The sequence below is a fragment of the Mastigoproctus giganteus genome, chromosome 9, assembly GCF_048544385.1.
Source record: "Mastigoproctus giganteus isolate SK-2022 chromosome 9, ASM4854438v1, whole genome shotgun sequence".
In the NCBI taxonomy this organism is placed as follows: Eukaryota; Metazoa; Arthropoda; class Arachnida; order Uropygi; family Thelyphonidae; genus Mastigoproctus; species Mastigoproctus giganteus.
The window spans coordinates 87,861,250-87,880,487 of NC_143583.1; the positions used below are offsets into that span (position 1 = coordinate 87,861,250).

At 38.0% G+C, this 19,238-nt stretch overlaps 1 protein-coding gene across 1 annotated transcript in view; it reads left to right on the top strand.

Moving 5' to 3' along the window:
- The window catches only part of LOC150080528 (uncharacterized), a 215,187-nt gene that overhangs the window by 146,534 nt on the left and 49,415 nt on the right, over positions 1-19,238 (top strand). The window contains exons 4-5 of the mRNA XM_090381562.1: positions 989-1,363; positions 11,415-11,597. Of these exons, the coding sequence (XP_090237688.1) occupies positions 989-1,363; positions 11,415-11,597 (558 nt within the window). The remainder of the gene's footprint in view (positions 1-988; positions 1,364-11,414; positions 11,598-19,238) is intronic.

Genomic DNA, 19,238 nt, shown 5'->3' on the forward strand with positions numbered 1-19,238 from the left:
GTATGATGGGACAAAGTAATACAGTTTGACCTATATAGTCCTAATAACTAAATAAACTTGGCCATATTTCAGATTTCTATATTTAAATGTCTTCAGGCCTGGATCATAAAAAATAAAAAACTTAACCCTCCCATGATCTGATAATCTTCTAAACCCAAAATCTATGCCCAAAGACAGATTTCAGTATTTTCAAATCCAGGCCTGAATATTTCAGTCCAAAATGTAGCCAGGTTTAGTTATTGGGACTGTTTTAGTTGAATTAATTTTTCATAACAATTATTAAAGTAAAAGCATAACTATCTGCCACCCATCCATCAGCTTTCAGATAGCCAGAATATTTGAAAAATAATATATTAAAAAAAAAAAAAAAAAGATAGTTGCCACCTACCAACCCAGTAGAAAAGAGACTGTGAATTAATTAAACATCACCAAAATGCATCAAATAAAAAGAGTAATGTCTAACAGACAACAATTTATATTAAGAAATTAACTTATCATCATATCTTTAAAACCCCTCCATTATTGTATCCAAAAATATACCAAAAAGTTGGTGAAAAATACAGTAGATATGTTGTGTCAATGTTAAAACAGAAACTGGATACTTCTAGGAGACCAAGAAAGGGTAAAAATCATAATGTACTTACAAAAATTAAAAATTTTGCCTATGTTATATCTGTGGCTATAAACATTTAGTAAAAAACAAGCAATATGCAATATGCTTTTGAAAAAACATATTACAAATGAAAGCTATAAACTCATCATTTACTATGGTCAGTTGCTCTTTACTACTTATCATCACCACTCCAATTAACTAGTTATAAAAATGATTGAATCAGACAATTGATAAAAACAGTTATAACATAAAATGCTCAGTAAAGATTTTCTGTAAATGAGGAGGAACATTACACTTTTTTTTGTGAATTTCTTTAATATTGGAGACTTGTTATACTTTCTTAGTAGAACTGATTTTACTTTTCTTTATTTTTAGCCTTATATGTAGAACAAGCTTCTTACCATACAGAAACTGTGATAATAGCTCTGGCTGCAGTCTGCTCATTAGCTATCATTATGGTGGCAGCTTTCTTTATCTTCCGTTTGTGTTCAGTCTCCAAGAAACTTAATCCTGACTCTATCCACCTAATGGAAGCACCACCCCCTCCTACTCCAACTTTGGATCTTGACAATCTAAAGGTACAAGAAACTGTTGGTCGTGGACGCTATGGAGCAGTATGTCGAGGAACACTCAATAATCATACTGTAGCAGTGAAGATTTTTGCTTATCAGCATCGACAGAATTTTATGAATGAAAGAGAAATTTATAGTCTTCCATTTATGGATCATACGTGCCTTCCAAAATTTATTGGTAAGTGATTATCCATTTTTGAAATAATAAAATTTCAGTGTAATCTTTATCTTAGAACATGATATACAAGGGGCATTTAAAAAGTTTGTGGCCTGAGTATAAAGGGTTTATTTGAGGAGTCTGACAGCATGTTAATTTTCAATATAGTTTCCTTTGGGGTCAATATGCTATTGCCACCAGTGCTGCAGTGCGTTAATTCTACTTGCAAAGAAAGTTTTCTCTTGGGCCTCCGTGAATGCATCCACTGCTGCAGTGGTGCTACCGTCAGTGGGGAAATGGAAGCTAGCCAGGTATTTTTTCAAATTAGGAAATGTGTGAAAGTGTGATGGTGCTAGGTCTGGTAAATATGGGGAATGGGCCAAGATTTCAAAGCTGCACTCATGCAGTACAGCCTTGGAAATAACAAACTTGTGATCAGGCATCTTGTCCTGGTGGAACAGGACTCCTTACTGAGTTTCCTCTGGATTTGTCTTTGATGTTTATGCACAAGGTCTGCATATAATGCAGACCTTGTGCATAAACTGACTGGCCTTTCTGTAGGTAATCCACTAGCAATACTCCATTAGCATCCCAAAATCTAATGCCATCACCTTGCCATCAAAAGGAATCCACTTGGCTTTCTTTGGAGGAGGGGAAGAGCTTTTTTCCTGCTATTTGGACTGCTCCTTTGTCTCTGGCTGAAAGTGATGGATCCACATCTCATCCATGGTCACAAACCTTGGAAAGGAAATTTCCTTGATCTGTTTGAAAATGATACAGTTGTTCATTTGACTTTACAATGTACTGAACTGTCACTCATCAATCACGAATGTATCACGAGTTCACAAAGGGGGGGGGGGGGATCAGAAGGTAACACGGGGAATTACAGACCTGTTAATTTAACTCATGTTTGGGAAAATTATGGGTTTGTTTTTAGAAAAATCTTGCTTGACCAGTTTGATTGGATACTAAAATTTGGTCACAAAGGAATCGGATGCAAAAAATTATTTGGTATCCTATACTTGGATTTTAGGAAAGCTTTTGATACTGTAGCACATAAGAATTCTGTACAAATTGGAGCAGTGTAGCCTTAAGGGCAAGTGGCTGCTGTGGGTAAAGGGATGGTTGAGGAGAAGACAGAGAGTGGTAATCAATGGACATTGCTCTTTAGCATTAGCATTAGTAGAGGCATTTGATGCAAGAAAGCAAGCTTATGCAGCATCAGCCCAAAAAAAAAAAAATAATAAATAAATAAATAAAAAATAACCACTTCCACTTCACCCCTCTGTTCGTCCGAAATACCTGTCCAGCTGAGCCTTAAACTTATTTAGGCTATCAACTTCCACGACAAGGGATGGAAGTCTATTCCACGAACCAACCACCCGCTGGCTAAAGGCAAATTTCCTCACGTCTATCCTACATCTGTCTTTTCTCAATTTGAATTTATGCCCTCTCAGGTGATTATTCTGAGCAAGAGGAAGAATCCCATCAGCATTGAGCATGCTCAAACCATTCAAGGCCTTATACACCTCTATCAGATCACCTCGCCAGTGCCTAGTCTCCAGACACTGTAATTTGCAAAACTTAAGCCTTTCTTCGTAAGAGCACCCCTTTGTTCCATTCACTAATCTTGTTGCCCTTCTCTGTACTCGTTCCAGCATCTCTACATCCTTCTTGAAATGAGGCCTCCAGACCTGTATACAGTACTCTAGGTGTGGTCTGCCCATTGCCTTATACAAGGGAATAATCACCTCCTTATCCCTGCTAGAAAAATTCCTATATATCATCGACAATACACCATGAGCCACTCTTGCAGCACATCTGCACTGCTCAGAAAACTTCATATCTGCCTGCACAATACCCCCAGGTCCCTTTCATTCTCTACCACTGTCAGTGTAGTACCACAGAATTGATACGTTGCTCTGGGGTTGCTGTTTCCCATATGTAGTACTTAACATTTGTCAATGTTAAACTTCATTTGCCACCTCTCAGCCCATCTGCTCAACATTTCCAGATCCTGTTGCAGTAGCATAGTGTCAGTAGTGTCCTTGACAACCCTGCCAACCTTCGTATCATCTGCAAACTTGGACATTAAGCTTGATATACCATCATCAATATCATTTATAAATACAGAAAACAATAATGGACCCAATACTGAACCCTGAGGCACTCCACTAATAACATTAGTCCACGATGAGCAGTGTCCATTGATTACCACTCTTTGTCTTCATCCCCTCAACCACCCCTTTATCCATAGCAGCAATTTGCCTCCAATGCCACACTGCTCCAATTGGTGCAGCAGTCTTCCATGTGTAACAGTATCAAAAGCCTTTCTAAGATCCAAGTATATAATATCAAAGTTATTCCCTGCATCCAGTTCTTTTGTGACTGCATCATAGTATCCAATCAAATTGGTCAGGCAAGACTTCCCCTTAACAAAACCATGCTGTGTCTGAGCTATAACTGAAGTCTTGTCTAGATGATCCTGCAGCGATTCTTTAACCAGTGCCTCCATTAATTTCCAGGAACAGAAGTTAAACTAACAGGTCTATAATTACTTGTGTCGCCCTTTGATCCTCCTTTGTGAATTGGGGTCACATTTGCACATCTCCAGTTCATGGGTACTTCCCCTGAATCCAAGGAAGCTCTCATAATTATGGCTAAGGGTTTGCTTACTTCCTTTGCTGCCTCCTTTAATATAACTGGATAGATCCCATCCACCCCAGGTGCCTTTCTTGTATTTATCTTCAACAATTTCTCCTCCACTTTACTCTCAGTTATTACAAGATTCTCTAGCTTACTGCCAGAGTTGAATACACCTCTGGCATTCCCCTCGCTGAATAACTCCTCATGTGTGAATGTCGATGCAAAATATTCATTGTTTGTTAGCTACATTAGCAAGATCATCAACAGTTGACCCATCGATATCAAGTGGACCAATCTGATTCATCCACTTCCTTCTAGAGTTTACATAAGTAAAGAACTCTTTGCTGTTTTTCTTTGCATCCCTTGCCAAAGATTTCTCGTAATCTGCCTTCGCCTGCCTAACCTCCTTTGTAACTTGGTTACAGTATCTATCATAGGTTACAGTATCTATCAACTTGTATCTATCATAGGCTTCTGTGTCACGTGTTAATTTGTAGGTATCCCATGCATTTTTCTTCTCTGCCATATGTCTCATTAGTTCATCTGCCATCCACTTAGGCCTAAACCTCGAACAATATTTCTTAGTTGGTATGTAAAGCCTAGTAGCTCCCAAGATAAGTTCTTTGAATGCTTCCCATTTTGAATTTGCTGTTGGTAACATCATCAGTTGGTCCCACTGTATAGAATTTAAATACTGTCTCAGTCCATCGTAGTCGCCTTTACGAAAGCAATAACCCTTCCCTTTACCCCTAATGGTAGTTACCTCTTTGAGTAAATCCCACTTCAGCACACTGTGATCACTGCCACCTGGTGGTTCATTTACCTGCAGATTCTTAATGCATGAAGAATCACTACTGATAATCAAATCAAGAGTATTACTCCCTCTAGTTGCCTCCCGAACATGCTGATGTAGAAAACAATCATCCAATAAATCCACAAGAGCCTTGCTAGTGTGTGAGTGACCAGCCCCCAAATTCCAGTCAATATCTGGGAAATTAAAATCCCCCATTATAAGACTCTCTGATTTACTGGCCCACTCTATTTCCCCGTACAGTTTCTTATTATACTCATCAGAGTCATTAGGCCTATAGCACACTCCTACTCTCAATTTTGATCTCCCAATGCTTATGTCACACCAAACTGACTCGACACTGCACTGTCCAGCAATGTCGACTGGCTTCACTTCCTTGGATTTTATGTATTTCTTAACTAATAGCATAACCCCTCCTCCCTTCCTACCCTGTCTATCCTTTCTGTAGAAATTGTACTCCCCAAATTCCAGTTCTGCATTCCTTATATCTGTGTGACACCACGTCTCTGCAATCCCCACAATATCTGCCTTTGATGTTTTGAGCAATACCTCAAATTCATCAAATTTATTTACTAAACTCCTAGCATTGGTGTACACGCAGGTATACATGCACCTGTTCTTTTTCTTAGCTACCCTTACACAACCTATGTGTTTATTTGTACCCCAATGATTCCCAGCAGTCTCTGAAATATCCTGCATCTTATTTTCCAGGCTGCGGCTCATTCCAATAGAAGCAGTGCAAGAATCACTTTCACCTCTGCCAGTGGCTACTGTTAATCTATTAGTCCTTGTATCCCCCCAATCTAGCAGTTTTCCGACCCACCTAACACTGCCTCGATAGCATCCCCAGGGTTTAGTGTTGGGCTCATTTTTGTTTTCTGTATTTATTAATGATGTTGATGAAAGCAAATCAGGCTCAATGTCCAAGTTTGCAGATGATACAAAGGTTGGCAGGATTGTTAATGATAGAAATTATGGTATGCTACTGCAACAGGATCTAGAAAAGTTAATCAGATCAGCTGAAACTGTGTTGAAAATGAACATGTTGTCAGACTCCTCAAATAAACCCTTTATACTCAGGCCACAAATAGCAATTGAAGTTTAACATTGACCAATGCAAAGTACTCTATTTGGGTAGCAGTAACTCTACAGTAACATACCAACTGTGTGGTACTACACTCAAGCTAGTGGAAAATGAAAATAACCTTGGGGGGTGTTTGTGCAGTCGGATCTGAGCAATGTAGACAGGCTGCCATGACAGCTTGTGTGGTTTTGTCATTGCTATACAGGAATTTTGCTAGCTGGGATAAGCAGGTGATTATTCCATTGTATATGGCAGTGGTCAGGTCACATCTTGTGTACTGCAAAGAGGTCTGGACGCCTCTTTGGAGTACCCAAGTTTTCACAATACTTTTACATATGACTGCTATAAGCTAAGTATGAGAAATCACTTAAACAAAGAGATAAAAACAGATACAAGGAGTACTTCTCATACTAATTCAAAAAAGATGTCAATAAATCATGTAGGTCCCTCTTCAGGTCCCAGGACCACCATAATTGGGTAGGCAAGGTAGGCATTGCCTACAGGCAGCAGTTCTTGAGGGTGCCAAATTTTTTTTTGAAATTGCTTTCTGATTGATTGATGTTTATTAATATTCAACATTTAGGGTAGAAAATTTTATTTTGCCTCCTAGTGGCACATAGGGTTGTACACGGCTGCCGGATTCAAAATGGCAAAATCATAGACAATCCAGCTGAAGTTGCAGATGAATTAAACAGGTATTTTGCTTTTGTTTTTATAATTGAAAAGACATTTTAACCAGCGTGGGGAAGAATAACAGAGAAGAAGAATCAGGTTGCCATAAGATTAGTAATAAAATGATCTCTGAGAAGTGCCTAATAGAAAAACTACTGAGGTTCAAGAGAGGGTAAGGCTCCTGGGGTGGATGGGATGAATACAGTTATGTTAAACAAGGCAACAGAGTCCACCATACCATTAGGAATGCTTCTGCAGTCTTGGAGTGATTCTTTTCGACTGGAGAAGTATTAGTATTAATAGTAGCAAATGATGCAAGGAAGCCAGCTTACACAGCATCAACAACAAAAAAAAAAAAAAAAAAAAACCCTACCCTGAATCTCATCTCTCATTTGTCCAACCCCTCTAATAATTTGTTTAATGGCTCCTTAAATTTATTCGTACAACCGACTTCCACAACACAAGGTGGAATTTTATTCCAACAGTGTCACTCTGGTCAAAAGAAAAGTTTTGCATATCTATCCTGTAATGTAGCCTTCCTTTTTCAATTTAAGTTTGTCCTCTTATATGTGCTGTGTGAGAAAGAGTAAGAATGCCATCAGCATTTAGTATATGCAATCTGTTTAAAGCCTTAAACTTCAATCAGGTCTCCTTGCAGGTGCCTGGTTTCCAAGAACTGCAATTTGTACCACTGAAGTCTTTCATGATAGGAATACCCTTTCTTGTCCTTGACTAATCTTGTTGCTCTTCTCTGCAGCCTAACCATTTGCTTTATACAATGATATAATCACCTCCCTGTCCCTGCAGGCAAAAGTTTTGTATGTCACTGACAGAAAATCATGAGTTGTCCTAGCAGGCTGTCTGTGCACTGCTCAGAGAACTTCATATTGAACTGAACATTTACCCAGAGGTCTTTTTGTTGTTCTCCACACAAGAAGTGTGGTACCACCCAATTGGTATGTTATTCTAGGATTACTGCTGCCCATATGCGGTACCTTGCATTTATCAGCATTAAACTTTAATTGCCATTTCTCAGCCAATATGCCTTCTTTTTTTTAGTTCTTGTTGTAGTTTTATTGTATTAGCATTTGCAGATGTGCAAATGTCTTGCTGATTCACAAGGGAGAGACTAAGGTGGAGATGAGCAACTATGGATTGATGAGTGTGACTTCTCTGGTGGTCAAGATTAAGGCAATTAAGGATGACACTGGAACATATTTATAAGAATGAAATCCTGAAGGAATTAGTTTGTAATTCCTTCAGGATTTCATAAAACATTTAAGTGCAGGAAAAAATTGATATTTTATATCTAGATTTTAATGAAGCTTTTGATTTGGTTTGCCTTAGGAGGCTATTGAGCATACAGTACAAAATAGAGTATATTGGGGTTTACTCGGAGGATCTTTGAGTGGATCAGTGGTCTGGCTGAGTGAAAGGAGATGGATGGTGGTAACAAATAGGCATTTTTCAGAGTGGATCACTGCAGTGAGTAGGGATCCCTTGGGGATCAGCATTGGGGCACTCTTCATTTTGATCTTTCTCAGTGATATTGATGATGATATACTGCCAAAGTTTACTAATAATTCAAAGGTAGACAAGATGGCAAATAATAATCAGGACTAGGCTATGCTGCTTCAAAATGCTAGATCACTAACAGATATGGTATGAAAGATGGAAACTGAAGTTTAATCTTCTTTAATATTTAAGGTTTTGCTTTTGGGAAAAAGGAATCAAAGTGATTTACAGACTAGGTGACAAGGAATTAAAGGCAGTTCAGGATGAGAAAGATTTTAGACCTTGTGATACGAGCAGATTTTAAATTTTCCTTGCAGCTTATGCAGATTATTGTGAAGGATTACGGTGTAACTATCAATGATCTATAGGACCTTAGTTAGCTTTCAAACTTTTTTTGGCTATGGAATTCTCCTGTAAACCTCAATTTTCTGTATACAATAGACTGTTGAAATAATGGTACCCCAAATAACGGAACATTCGAGCTAATGGCACATTGAGATCGAATGTTTATATACAGTGCAGATGTCTTGCAGTGGCAAAAAAAGAAAATGGAAAGTCATGTGATTACTGTATTACTTTACATTTGTCATTTTGAAAATGAATTCTGTATTGATATCACAGATTATACCCCGCTGTTTTACATTTATTTTAAATTAAAAACCCCTCATTGTGGCTCCTGAAGTTAATAAACCTTATACAGAGGAAAAGAAAAAGAACAACAACAGTTAAAGCTTAGTGATAAACTTCATACAATCCAAACTATTACATTAGGGTCACCCGGAAAGTTAATTCATATACCCATGTGTATTTGTCTTTAAATTGTGTGTGTTCTCTGGTTGATTTGCCTGTTTTTCATCCACTGGATGGAAACCTCAGTTTCTGTAGAAAAAACCTTGCTATCTATGCCTGAGACCAACTAACTCAGCCATGAAGTGAAAAAAGCTCATAAAAGTTCCTCGCATCATCAACTGGATTCGAACTCAGGCTTTTTCAACCCAGTGTGGGGAGGATGGTGACGATACTACTGTGCTACCCACACAGACTAAACTTGATGTAATAAAGAAAATAGAACGGGGCATAAGTAGGAGTGTATTAATGGCAGAATATAACATTGGATTGTCAACATGTTTATGTTTTTTATGTGCAGTTAATAAAATTGCATTCTTAATCTCTTTATTTTTTATTTGGCCTCATTATTTCTGCATTAAATATATTAAAAATAAAACTTTCTAGATAACAGAAAAATCGATATAATGGTACCTTGAATCCCCGAAGGTGCCGTTATTCTGAAAGTGTACTGCGTTACGTGTGTTCTCTGGTTGGTTTGTCTGTTTGACCATGCAGCCCTCACCTGAAGCAACCTTAGCCACAGTGCAAAAAAGCTCAACTGTATAATGTTATTTCACCATTCTCTTGTTTTTCTAAAAAATCTTCACTGGTGCAACAGAAAGAACACACAAAGTGAGGGAGCTCAAAAATGGTTTTATTTCCATTCAAAGTAATTGTCACCCAAATAAATGCACTTATTACACCATTCTAAAAGTTTCTGAAAAATAGTCAGCAAAGGCATCCAAAGAGATGATGTCCAGTTCAGTTATGTTTTTCTTTATGTCCTCTACATCCTGAAATCTCTTTCCTTTGAGGGCTTTTTTTTTCACCTTGGAAAAGAGAAAGAAGTCTGCTGGTACTAGATTGGGAGAGTAGGGTGGATGATTGATCTGTACAATGCCATGTTTTGTCAGAAATGTCTTCACAACAGGTGCTGAATGGGCAAGGGCATTGTGTAAAAATAGCTAGCTGCCTTTTCCTTGAAAGTGTGGTCTCACATGGGAAATGCGTTCAATAGTTTTTGAAGCTCCTGTACATAGAATGCAGCATTGACTTTCTCCCCTTCAGATACAAATTCCTTGTGAATCACACCCTGTTTATCAAAAATATGGTCAACAGTGTCTTGATCCTGAACTTCTGTAAACAAAACTTTTTGGGCCTTGGTGATGATTTTGAAGTCCACTGCATGCTCTGACACTTCATCTCTGGGTTGTTCTGAAATACCTACAACTCTCATCTCCAGTGACAATACAGTTGAGGAAATTAGGATTGTCTTGACAAGTCTGGATGAAGTCTTCTCATGATGACACATTTTGTTGCTTCTGCTCATTTGTGAGGCTATGCAGTACAGGTTTTTCATGGACCTTCCTTTTCCCTAAATCGTCATGCAGAATTTGATGCATCATCTCCTTATTTATATCCACACATCAGTTATCATCCTGAAGGTCAAACAATGATGTCTTGCCACAATTTCCCGAACTTTTGCAACTCTTTCCTCATTTCGAGAGGATGATAGACTCCCACTTCTTCAGTCATCATGAACATCCTCACACCAATCTTTAAATCACTTATACCAGCGTTTCCCAAACTGGGGTCCACAAAACGAATCCTCTGGAACTGGTCAAATTATTTGTTCTATGTATAGCAAATTTATGGTAAATAAAGTTATTATTACATATTTATGTAAAAATAACAATAAAGTTGAGTTGTTTTAAACATGAAACTTTGAATTTTCTTTTCAGAAAACCCAGTGTTCATATATATATAGGGGTCTGCAAACTTTTTTTTGATTTTTGAAAGGGTCTGTAGATCTCAGTATCTTAGGAACCACTGACTTACACCATTCAAACACACTGCACTGGTATGACTGTGTGTTTGAATGGTATAAGTCAAACACACTGGTATTTCTTATGTTTATCACCATAAACAGTTTTTAACATTTCAGATATTTCTGTTGCAGATTTTCCCAGTTTAAAACAAAATTTGATATTCATTTGTTGCTCCATTGCAAAATTGTGACACAGAACGTTATTGCTACTAATGAAATTTGTTGTTACTTGCAATCTGTCAGCCTACTGTACATTCTTTTCACCATCACCTGTTAGAGGAAGTTCAAACTACAATACACCACTTCCATTATTTTAAAACTCGTTGAATGCGGCTATAGCTAGTTCCAGGAGCTGGAACGCCACACCTTGTATACATACCTTCTTGTAAACACACTTTCAACAATTATCAGATTTATTTAATAAAATACTCATTCTGTTGTTAGTTTAGTTGGCACAACACTGCTATAAGATGTTCATAGCTTAGTGTTCAGATTTATCATAAAAGATGTTTTAATTTCTTAATCTGTTTTTATTTTTTAAACTAATTTTGTAGGTTTTATTTTAAATTTCTTAATCTGTTTTTATTTTTTAAACTAATTTTGTAGGTTTTGTCAGTTACCTTCAGTTAGTAATATAATTCTGATAATACAGAGTCTCTCCAGTATAATGCTTATTTTTATTGTTTAGGAGCTGATGAGCGTGCAGGAGCAGAAGGAAGGCCAGAATATCTGTTGGTTTTATCGTTTGCACCCTTAGGATGCTTGCATGATTATCTTCTTCACAACCATATTGATTGGCCAACTTTGTGTAAAATGGCACAGACTATAACTCGTGGTTTGGCTCACCTCCATACAGAAATAAAGAAAGGAGGTATGAGAGAAATTTTTTTTTTTTTAAAATTGTATAGGAGTTTTAGACTTTTTTTCAGTTTGCATATTAAATCAAGTAATACAGTAAACCCCCGCTATTCGCGGGGGTTACGTTCCTGAGAAATGTCACGAATAACGAAAACGCGAATACTGAGTTATGGCTCCCATAGTAATAAAGGGGTTCTGGTCCAAAGTATGAAATATATAAGAAAACCTAGTCTAAAATTTTGTCTATGTATGTATTATATGTACCTTCATATTATGACTATGTACATAGTGAAATGCAAGCATTTGGTCTTTGAGGTTGTCACAGACATTCTCTCAGATATGCCAGACAAGCTGTTCTTGCTACCTGGGAGTCTAAAACGCTGATGGAACTGATATTCGGGTGACACTCAAGTCAAAGTGGACCCAATTTCGGCGAAGTCCGGACGGTCTATGACAGCCAAATCCTCTGCTTGCACCTTCACGATGGTGGGACTGTTAGTAATCCTGGGTATAACCTTCATGCACAAGTACATGGTGGGTGACCACCCAGGTGTGAACCAACGTAAGCAGGGGTCGAGGTGTGGCGCCCACACCACATGGAGGAACGCCGCCCCTCTATGTTACCAGGCAGTACTAGGTGGTAGATGACTCTCATCAACCGGTGAAATACCACCACTTTGCTTATTGGAGGCTTGAAGTGGTGGAACCCATGTTTAGTCTCTAGAGCTAAGTTCCGGCCAACCCTTCCCTATCTCTTCCATCATGCAGTATGATTGATGATTTTTGAGGTTATGATGAATGTCGTGGCGAGTTCCAATATTCCTTACATTTCGAGGGTACAGCTCTAAAACGGTGTTCGCAGGCCGGCCGCTGGTTAGTACACCAGACTGAACCTATTGGTAACTCTCTAGGAAGCTTCCGGATCAGCTAGTGTATAATCTTGCTACCTCTACTCTGCCAGATAGTGACTGGAGGGAGTCCGAGTAGTGTGTATGCGGGGAGCGTTGTCGAGGCCACGTTATGTCAAGGATCTGGGTATATTCTTACCACATGTACGCCATATCCAAAAATTTCATTACTTCATACAGCATGTCCCACCCACTTTTTCTTACTATTGAATACACCATGAATTGTCAAAATAATAGAGCAAGCTTATCTGCGAAAAGATCTAAACCTCCCAAGGACTTCTACTTCATTTCACAAATATACGTGGTCTCAATTCTAATCTCAACGATGTTCATTTCCACTTGCAGTCTTCCAAACCCCATGTACTTTTTCTGACTGAATCTCAGTTATCAGTTGATTCAACTACTGCTCATCTCAGATGTCCAAATTATTTGCTGTATGATTCCTTTCGCCTCAAAGGTGGTACTTGTGCATATGTCCGTTCTGATATTCCCTGTCAGAGACTTGGCAATTTGGAATCTCCTCTCTTTGATCTTCTCTGGCTTAAAATCTCTCTACCTCATTGTGTAAAATTCATCTGTTGTCTCTACCGTTCTCCCAACTCCACTAATCACTTGGAGCTCTTTGACTTCCTCTCTTTGCAACTTGACTTTCTCCAGTCCAACTTTCCTAACAGTGAGGTAATTTTCCTTGGTGATTTTAACGTTCACAACTCCAGCTGGCTTCCGTTTTCTAGTCACACCGACCCAGCAGGTCGAGATGCTGAGGCTTTTGCAATTACTAATGACCTAGCACAGCTTGTTCATTTACCTACAAGAATACCAGACAATCCTAATCATACAGCCAATACGCTTGATCTTTTTCTCACAAACAACCCTTCTAAGTACAAGGTTGAAGTGAGAGGTCCTTTAGGCACTTCAGATCACAACTTGGTGATTGTCTCTTCTCCAATGGAACCTTTATCTCATGGCTATTCCCAACCTCGTATTCTTTGGCATTACAAGAATGCAAAATGGGATGACCTGCGAGACTTCTTTTCCTTGGTCTGATTACTGTTTCAAAATTTCAAATGTCAACGTTTGCTCAGATCGTGTCAGTGAAATTATTCTTGCAGGAATGGAATCCTTTATCCCACACTCCACTTTAAAATCTCGTCCTTTATCTAAACCTTGGTTTTCCAATAAATGTGCTAAGGCTGTCCAAGAGAAGAACGTTGCATATCGTAATTGGCTTGTTTATAATTCTTCAGTTTCATTTTCTGCCTACACCAAAGCTCGCAACAATTGTAAAGCAGTTATTAATCAGTCCAAACTAGAGTTTGAACAGGCTAAGAGTAGAAAACTTGCTCCTTGCCCTAATGGTAGCCGAGCATTCTGGTCTCTTGCCAAAGCTATTGGCTGCAACTTTTGCCCATCTCTGCTCCCACCTCTGTCCAAACCAGATGGTTCTGTTGTCACTTCAGCCAAGGATAAAGCTGACTTGCTAGCATCCCATTTTTCTTTGAGCTCTTGTATTAATGATCTTGGTAAAACACCTCCCACCATTCCTAACACGCTCCATTCAATGCCTCCTGTGGTCTTCCGTCAAAAGGATATCAGAAGGATTTTGATGAATCTTGATGCTAAGAAAGCTCCAGGTCCTGATGGTATTTCTCCACTTGTTCTCAAAACCTGTGCTCCTGAACTTACTCCTATTCTTTGCCGCCTTTTTTCACTTTCTTATTCCAAAGGTGTTTTTCCTTCTGCTTGGAAATTTGCGCATATCCAGCCAGTTCCTAAAAAGGGTGACAAATCCCTCCCATCCAATTATCGTCCCATTGCAATTACTTCTACTCTTTCTAAAGTAATGGAGAAATCAATTAACCGCCAACTCTTAAACTACCTAGAAACCTTCCGTCTGATCAACGATCGCCAGTATGGATTCCGTCAGTGTCGATCCACTGGTGATATTCTGGCTTATGTTACCCATTTATGGACTAATTCAATGGAAAGGTTCGGTGAAACACAAGTAGTTGCTCTTGACATCTCAAAGGCTTTTGATCGTGTTTGGCATAAAGGTCTTCTAAACAAGCTTCCATCTTATGGTTTGCCAACTGTTTTTAGTAATTGGTTATCCAGTTTTCTCTCTGATCGCTCACTGAGGGTGATGGTAGATGGCTCTCTGTCTTCTAACTTCTCCACTAATGCCGGTGTCCCCCAAGGTTCAGATCTTTCCCCCACTCTTTTCCTCTTGTATATCAATGACCTTCTTCCATTGACTGGAAATCCTATCCATAGTTTTGCCGATGATAGCACATTGCATTCAACTTTCCATTTTGAGAAACCTTGTCCAGCTCAATCAGCTTCAAGTTCTCGAAAATCTGCTACCAATTCCTTAAATGCCGATCTTCAGGTAATTCTCCAGTGGGGCAAAGACAACTTAGTTGATTTCAACTCTTCTAAAACTCAATCATGTCTTATATCTCGCAAAAAGGATTCTTCTGCTCCTATGCTTATCTTTAGTGACACTCCGATTTCTAGGCAAAATGATATATCTCTTTTGGGGATTACCCTGACTTCTAATCTCTCTTGGCACAAGCACATTACAAATATTGCTTCCTCTGCATCTAAAAAACTTGGTTTTCTCTTTCGCTCTTGGTGTTAGTTTTCTCCCAAACAGCTGCTCACTCTGTATAAATCGCAAATCCGCCCTGCCATGGAATATTGTTCCCACATCTGGGGTGGTGCCCCCAAAACCTCTCTCAGGCTTCTTGATTCCATTCAGAAGAGGGCAGTTAGGTTAATTAATGATTCATCTCTAACAGAGTCTCTCCACTTGCTTTCTCATAGACGCACTGTTTCTGCTGCATGCCTCTTCTACAGATACTTCCATGGGCACTGTTCTTCTGAATTGGCTTCTATAATTCCCGCTCTCTCTTTCAAAACAGTCCGAACACGTGCCGCCACCAGCCAACATCCATTTACTGTCCAACTTCAAACCCACAGAACCAACTTTTCATCTTCCTCATTTATTCATTCAACTGCCGTTTTCTGGAACAACCTTCCTTCATACGTATTTCCTGAAAATTACAATCTACAGAAGTTCAAGTCCAATATCAACAAATATCTTCTTTCGTCTTCTCAACCTCCAACCCAAGCACGGTACTAAGTACTATAGGTTATAATACCTCTCGTGTTTGGGGTTCTCATAAAAAAAAAAAAAAAAAGAAAGAAACAATTTAATATTAAATGTAATATTTATTAGAAATTTCAAACAAATCTTTCAAACCAGCACCTTTGCTAGCTAAAAAACTTATCCCGCCAGTGCTATCACCAGTTTCGCTAAAGTGTTGATAAAGGAGTTTTGCTTTTTCACGAATGATGAGTGAACTTAATGGAATTTTATTTTGAGTTCAGTCTTCTCTCCACAGATTTAAAGCCTTTTCCATTTTTTCTAATTTAACATCACGAGTTACAGAGCAAATTTTTGAAGCAATTAGCGCGTTTTTACGGACACTACGGCGAATTTTTTCTTCTGATTTCTTGATTGATCCTACCATTGACTCATTGATTTTATAATGTTTTGCCACTGAGGAGACACTTTCACCATTAGAAATTTTGTCTAATAACTGAATTTTATTCGCTAATGACATCACCTTCTTTGATCTTTTCACATTTCCCTTGTTATTCGTAGCCATATTTTTGTACGGGTTAGAAAGAACTTGTCCGCAATAAAGTCACTTTCTTCCGTTAACACGCTCGAAAAAGTCTGTTTTACACTGCAAAACGGTAGATTTATCATTTTTGTAAGCATATCAATTTATAAATTGATAAATTTATTCAATTTATAAGCATATAAATTAAAAGCAAACGACGAAACCTTCCATGACAAGCGCATAACACATACTGAACAAGGATTAGCGATAAACATCCATGCTCGCGATTTTGTCACCCCTCTCCCCCCACCCACTTAGCGCTGTTTTGATCGGGAAAGATAATTCTAGCCACGCCCATGTTTTTTAATGGCGGAAAATATTCATGGCGCTTTAAAATTCACATTTTTTTAGATTTCATTTTATATTAAATCGGCGATCGCGAATAGGCGAAACCACGAATACAGATACCGCGAATAGCGGGGGTTTACTGTAATGATAATCCTTTATAGAGAAAACATAATACAGGTGTTAATTTTATTTTTAAAAATTTTTAATATATTAAATTTTTTTGCATTAGATTTAAATTTTTGCAGTTAAATTTTTATGCATTACTGTTATTAGTCACACATAGTTTTACCAGCTGTTTTGTTAATTTAACAGTTAGTTAAAATTAATGATTTGATAATAATAAAATTTAAGAGTGGACTGCCACAAAAGTAACATTAATAAGTTATTTGTAATTAGTGGTGCATGTTGATAGCAGGGTATTAGTGCATTCTATCAGAAGTTTTTAAGAGTAGGATAGGCTAATTAGGATTCCAGGAATCACTTGACATTGGTTAGTTGACAAGTGCTATCTGGTGGGGAGGGGCATCTTTTACTTAATTCACTCTGTTCGATGGTTTTAATGTATCAGAAACATCTCTAGGCATTCTCTTCATTTTATCTATTGGTTTTTGGCTAGCATCCTGAGGATATTCGAGTCTGAATCTACGGTCTTCCGTCCCTTTATGGAAAGCAGTGTAGTTTTTTTGGGATGCCATATTCACACATTGTTACTTTTTAATTTTCTTTATGATTGCCTTATGTAGGTCATATTACACTTGCATGCAGAGCAGTTGTATAGAAAATTAAAACAAAAACAAGAATGGATTAATGTCTTCCCTGGGTGTGAGAGGACCATTTTTGAAGTTGTTGATGGTTTTGTTTATAATTTTAATAATAATACAGAGTCTCTCCAGTGACTGTCTTATAGACGTACTATTTCTACTGCATGCTTTTTCTACAGATACTTCCATGGGCACTGTTCTTCTGAATTGGCTTTGATAATTCCCGCTCTCTCTTTCAAAACAGTCTGAACACGTGCCGCCACCAGCCAACATCCATTTACTGTCCAACTTCAAACTCACAGAACCAACTTTTCATCTTCCTCATTTATTCATTCAACTGCCGTTTTCTGGAACAACCTTCCTTCATATGTCTTTCTGAAAATTACAGTCTACAGAAGTTCAAGTCTAATGTCTACAAATATCTTCTTTCGTCTTCTCAATATCCAACCCAAGCACGGTACTAAGTACTATAGGTTCTAATACCTCTCGTGTTTGGGGTTTTCATAAAAGAAAAGATATTTATATTTTTTTGCAGTTATAAAATCTTTTTCTTCAAATTCTCTGCCCTCAGGCAGGTTCAGGGCTCCATTCTTCTCTGTCTTTGGCTATACTTTTAATTCCTGCATAATTTCCTCTTATCCAATCCATCATTCCAATTCTTCTTCTCCCAACAGTTCTCTTCCCACACATCTACCCCTCAACCCCTTTCCTCTACATGCTTTCTCTTCTCAATACATGTCCTATAAGTACTTGAAAGTATAGATATTGTTGCAGGATATAGTAAATGTTTTTTAATCTCTTGTTCTAGAGTCTTGAAAGTGAGGCCCTATATTACATCTATTTTTCACTTCAGTGGAGAGATATGTAACAACCTATTCTCGTTGGTAGTTATCCATAGATCCAATTTGTGAATGGACCATTTTCTATGTTGAGAATGATGTGGAGGAAGAGGAGAACCCTATAGTTTGAATGTGAATTGTATGTTGTTGTGCCTGTTATTTAGGAAATTATGGATCTGTTGCTATGAGTCTTCATCATATGACCAGATTGGAACATGACTGTTTCCCCAATAATCTGCAAAATTTTAACAGTAAAAAATGCATGCAGTGAGTCTGAGAAGTGGCAGTTTTCAAAGGCAAAATAGCTAATTTGTGTTTTTTTTTTTTTAATTAGATCCAAACCTGTTTATGTAGTAACAAATGTGTTACAAAGCAACTGGTATATACAGAAAATGTTTCTGTTCCACAATCATCACCTCATATCACAGACTAATCAGTCGCTTGTGGAATGAGAAATATATAAAAGTTAAGAAGATTGGTTGAAGATCAGTTACTGAAACTCTCTCTGCCTTCCAAAATGTAGACCTAGTTTTACTCTGGTTGTTTTTGAAGCAATATTGTACATTTTTTCAGAGTATTTTGCTTGAAAGAACTAGACAGGTGCTGCTTGCTAAATTTTTCAACTTTTAGTTTTCTTATGCATGTGTCCCCCTGACGGTGATACTCCCATTTTTTGATGGATACAAATGATTGCCATTCTGGTTCATCTGTTTTTCCTAGAAGAAAGCAGTCTTATTATTACTTTAAATGCATTTTTTAGAAGTGGCATTATTAGTTTAATTCATTTTCTATAAGTAATAACAAAAGACAGAGAGTAGTTATTAATGAGTATTGCTCTTCTTGGACTAATGTTATTAGCAGAGTCACCCAGAGTTCAGTGCCGAGACCACTGTTGTTTTCTCTGTTTGTTAATGATACTGATGAAAACGTATCGGGCTTAATGTCTAAGTCTGCAGATGATAAGAAGGTTACTCAGGGTATGCTACTGCAGCAAGGTCTAGATATATTAGACAGATGGGCTGAGAAGTGGAAATTGAAGTTTAATATTGACAAATGCAAGGTACTTCATATGGGGACCCATAATCCCAGATTAACACACCAGGTCTTTGGTAGGTGCCTCCGTAGCCAGGTGGGAAGGAGCAGCAGTGCATAGCACACGCTTCTTG